Source organism: Bufo bufo, chromosome 4 (assembly GCF_905171765.1).
Source record: "Bufo bufo chromosome 4, aBufBuf1.1, whole genome shotgun sequence".
Lineage (NCBI taxonomy): Eukaryota > Metazoa > Chordata > Amphibia > Anura > Bufonidae > Bufo > Bufo bufo.
In genome coordinates, this window is record NC_053392.1 from 152,746,670 (window position 1) to 152,751,993 (window position 5,324).

Below are 5,324 nucleotides of genomic sequence, written 5' to 3' on the forward strand. Positions count from 1 at the left end.
CATGTACGCCAGGTCTGATCATTTCACTCAAGCAGTGTCTAGGACGGATCCCTTCTCTGCAGCTCTTCATAGTGGCATCAATCTGAATATGAACTTAGCTCCTCACCACGGTCCTGGAGCCTTCTTCAGATACATGAGGCAAACTATCAAGCAAGAGCTCATCTGCAAGTGGCTAGAGGAGGACCAGCTTCCCAAAAAACTTTGCTCCAAAACTTTCAGCACCATGCATGAGCTGGTCACACATGTCACGGTGGAGCACGTTGGGGGACCCGAGCAGTCCAGTCATATATGTTTTTGGGAAGAGTGCGCCAGAGAAGGGAAGCCCTTTAAAGCTAAATACAAACTGGTCAACCACATAAGAGTCCACACAGGTGAAAAACCCTTCCCCTGCCCCTTCCCTGGATGCGGGAAAGTCTTTGCCAGATCAGAGAACCTGAAAATCCACAAGAGAACTCACACAGGTCAGTGCCCTTGGCTCTTCTTTACTAGTTGTAGCATTATTCTAATAATTATTAATATTATTATTATTCTATGCAGAGGTCACACCTTGTATTTCTTCTGGACCAGCCATTGCCTTTGACCATCACACATTAAATAGAAGGCAATGGATTCCAATCCCCAGAGATATTTTATGACCACTTCAATCTTGTGATCTGATTGATTTAAAACTCTGGGGATTACACAGGAATATGGCTACCAAAATAAAAAAGCGATAAATAGATTTGGACACGTGGTTGTAAACTTTCATTCTGCCTAATTAATATTTATGAAAAATACCATGCAATTCATAGGGACGGCACAAATGAGATTTTATGGGCAAGAAAGAGAAACTATTCATCTGTGCGATGAGAAAATTCATTGCAATTTCATTTGTTTAAGAAAACAAAAATCTGAGTATTAGTAAATAGTATCTTTAAATGACAAACATAATTCTAGTCAGTAAGATAGACACACATACTAATACAGTATATATATATATATATATATATATATATATATATATAGTACATATGGAGCTCGTCTGGGCGCATAGACACCTGGAGTATTGTAAGGATTACCGTTATATGGCTGTGTACAGTAGTGCTCCTGTCTGCGCCGCCTCCCTCATGTCTCCCTTTGTTTTCTAGCAGTGTCTGGTTGCTTTTCCTTCCATTCCATTTATTTATTTTTTTTAAATGACAAATTCTCAGTTTTGCTGGTAGTTGTGAACAGGTGCCACCAGGCATTCTGAAGGACAGATTGCCTTTGATGACTGCCTGCCTTCCTACTGACTTTCCCCTTTTCTCCTGAATCCACTATTCTACCAGCTCGCCTTGCAGAAAATCCTCCGACTCTAAACATCTAAATTAAAAACCCAAAGCATAGAAAAAAAACATACGTCTGGAAATGAGAGCATATAGAAACCTGCGCCATCTAGGATCACTGGGAAGTTTATATCTAGAAAACGGTTTTATAACAAAACATTCAAGGTAGACAATGTCCCTGTATACATAATCATGTGAGGATATTAGGAACTAGTCTCCTATCTATCTATTATCTATTTATTATCTATCTATCTATCTATCTATCTATCTATCTATCTATCTATCTATCTATTTATTATCTATCTATCTATCTATTTGTCTATTATCTATCTATCTATTTGTGCATCTATTATCTATCTATCTATTATCTATCTATCTATCTATTATCTATCTATCTATCTATCTATCTATCTATCTATCTATCTATCATCTATCTATCTATTATCTATCTATTTATTATCTATAATCTATCTATTTATTATCTATCTATTATCTATCATCTATCTATTTGTGCATCTATTATCTATCTCATCTATTATCTATGTATTTATTATCTATCTATCTATCTATCTCATATCTATCTATCTCTATATTATATCTATCTATCCATTTATTATCTATCTCTCTCATATCTATCTATCTATTTATCATCTATCTTTCATCTATCTCTATCTATTCCATATCTATCTATCTATCTATCTATCTATCTATCTATCTATCTATCTATCTATCTATCTATTCCATTTCTATTCTATTTCTACTCTATCTAAAATAATGGCTAACTCTGGAAGTCATGGTCTATCTGTCTATCTATCTATTTATCTATCTATCTATCTATCTATCTATCTATCTATCTATCTATCTATCTATCTATCTATCTATCTATCTATCTATCTATCTATCTGTCTGTCTAGTCTCTCTTCCAGTCTGGAGATTCCTATTTTCCTCTTTCCTTGTCAGAATTGAAGCCCCTCACCACAGACAGTAATGAATGGCTGCATTTACGGTTACCGAGAGATATTGAAGCCCACTGCACAATCCCACACTTAATATGGGCGATTTCCCATGAGAATCCTAAGTTAGTGCTGGGATATAATTTTATAATGTGCTTGACTGGTATTTAAGGACAACAGATGGAGAGCAGTTTAGTGTTTAGCTGTTTAGACAGTGGATTTTAGCTTTGTGGTAAGTGATAAGGAGAATTCAACAGAAACTATAGTCTGGGAAATTGTGTAAATTCCACATCACAGACCTGGCTCTTATTAATGGTATATGTTTATAATGGAGATGAAAATACTAGGCCGCAGGTACAGATATGATGTAAAAATAGGGGATTTGCTAAAATTAGTCCGTGTGAATACAGCACAATAAAATTAATATTCCAGGTATTAATATATCAGTCCAAGTACTGTATGGCTGTGGTCAGCAGAATACATTTTCCTGAGAAAAAAATTTGACTTGCTGTTATTATTATTATTATTAATATTATGTTGTTATATTTAATTTCTAGCCCCGTAGGAGAATATATAAGCATTTGAAGCATATTAGCAAAATACTCATGTATTTTTTTTTTTTCAATAAAGACTGAAGCAATATAGGAATACACAAGAGGTGATGATAATAATAATACAAATAATCATATATTTTATAGGGTATTGTTTTTTTTTTATTAGGAACACACGTATGTGTTTTCTATATTTGCATATATTTATTTCGCATTTGTTGTTAAACATTCTGGTGAAAGTTATTATTTTATTGAATGATCTTGTAATAATTTTGTCTCGTTCTATTTTTTCCCTTACAGGAGAAAAACCCTTTAAATGTGAGTTTGAAGGCTGTGACAGACGTTTTGCCAATAGCAGTGACAGAAAGAAACATTCCCATGTCCACACCAGCGACAAACCCTATAACTGTAAAGTGAGAGGCTGTGATAAATCCTACACACACCCCAGTTCACTGAGAAAACACATGAAAGTGCACTGTAAATCTCCACCTCCAAGCTCAGGCTATGAGTCCTCCATACCTTCTCTGGTGTCCCCATCCTCTGATTCTGGACAGGACCCTGCAGCTGCATCTTCTCATTCTGAGCCAATTTCATCTTCACAAGCCAACCTGAGTGAATGGTATGTGTGCCAGAGCTCAGGAGCAAGTGGCATCCCTACTCCACCTAGCCATACTCCTTCACCTGAGCACAGGAAGGCCTCCTACAACAACTGCGAAGCTAGGCCAAACTACTGACTACTCCCAACCCAGTGCAACTTTCCTATGGTTTACTGAGCACTGTATTTTATAGAGACTGCTGAGGAAAAAAGGCCTTTTGCCCTGCTGAGGACAACCCAGGACCAATAAACATACCATAAGGGTTCATGTGATGTGATCACAAATAAAAACATTGTGTGTGCTATATGAATGAATGTGAGGTCAACATTGGACCAGGACCCCTAAATGCGTGTCTGAAAATCGTTACCTGGACTCCCTGTCCAACCTTTTGGTCATTTTTCAACCAAAGTGTCAAGGATTTGTACAGAATGAATTCTATAACTAGTTCCTAATATGCCCCATAATGTGTTGTCAGAAGCAGTGCTGGTGCTTTTATAAAGTGTTTATTTTTTTTAATGTTACTATTTTGTGTTTTATTTTATTTTATTTTATTTTTTTACTGGTTTGTATAAAATGCCAATAAAATATTTTAATAGTCGTCCTGGTCAGCCAGATGTACATATATGTATAAAAGGATTCTATAGTGTCTGCTGGTATGTATATATTTTCTTTCTTGTAAAGGGACCAGGTTTGGCCACAAGGACTACACTATGGGAAGGTGTAATTATTTTATTAAATTTCGCCACTTTGTTTACTTAAGAGCCATTGGTGTTCACAGTAAAAATAAGGTTATTGTACAGACAGGACAATGAAACATGTTTGTGAAGTGTCTCCTAATTATGGCTTATGTCATGTTCTGTAAAATAAACTGTTTTTGTACCATGAACGGGAGTCTGATTCTGGGTTTTTGATTTTTCATTGGTTAAAAATTCTGTAATATTAAATAGAAGGAAATAAGAGAACAGGGGACGGAGAAACATGAGCCCTCAGATGTCCACCTTGATATTGCTGTTGGTTGCAGTTGTATGTCCTCTACTGTTTTAGTAATACTGAGTATCTGTGGTCTATGCTAGATGCAACACATGGAAATGAATGGTAGATCAATAAGTGCCCTGAGGATGGATGGACTCTAACGCTAAGTAGCTCATTCAGGTCATCCAGACTTGACCATTTCTCTTCTCAAGATGGTGGCTGTGAGTTCTCCATCGCTAGAAAATGTATGCAGAGCATCTGCAGAGCACTTTGCATATGAGAGATAAGATCTGCTTCCCATTCTTGTCTTTGGGTGTGAATTTCTCAAACTGTTGGCTTCTATAGACTAATCACCTTTAATTTTTCATTTCCTTGTTACAGATGTCTGCCCTGTTGCTCTCAAGGTAATCTAGACAGTCACAGCTGAAAGCTTGAATATTATGCTTTAGACATCAAAGCCTCTCTCTACAAAGAAGTATTCTTCTCAACGGTGAATCTTCATGGTAAGTTAGGATTTCTATGGCAATAGGCAAGTCATACTTAATTCTTGAAAGGCTAAGTCTGGAGCCTGTGCACCCCTTTCATGGGGGACATAATATTTACGTCTATAGAAGTCTTTTTCTCTTGTGTGTACACGTAGATATTTTTTGTTTGACTCCAACTAAATCATTTAATTTCCAGTAAACAAAAAAACACGGGAAGGGGCACTTGTTCCAGATCATAATAAAAATGGATAATAATGTGGGGGAAGAAAAGGGGGCCTCCTGAATTGAGGCGTCAGGAAACTTTTGTTTCTGCTTTTCTTCAATGATCAGAGAATTCATTTTGATTTGATGGCCAAGTTTCAAAAGGCAAGGAAATGGTTTTTATGGAGAAGAATGGAAGAAAGGACTAATCAAGTTCGGGTTGTTCAAAGAGTCTGGTTTTGGGGTTGAAAGTGTGAGTTTT

The 5,324-nt window shown here is 36.4% G+C and overlaps 1 protein-coding gene across 1 annotated transcript in view; it reads left to right on the forward strand.

The window, feature by feature from the left end:
- Positions 1-3,808, forward strand: part of LOC121000005 (zinc finger protein ZIC 4-like) — a 4,476-nt gene extending 668 nt beyond the window's left edge. Inside the window, exons 1-2 of the mRNA XM_040431032.1 lie at positions 1-461; positions 3,109-3,808. The exon at positions 1-461 is cut by the window's left edge and continues 668 nt beyond it. Coding sequence (XP_040286966.1) covers positions 1-461; positions 3,109-3,542 — 895 coding nt within the window. The 3' untranslated portion in view covers positions 3,543-3,808. The remainder of the gene's footprint in view (positions 462-3,108) is intronic.
- The last annotated feature ends 1,516 nt before the right edge of the window (positions 3,809-5,324 follow it).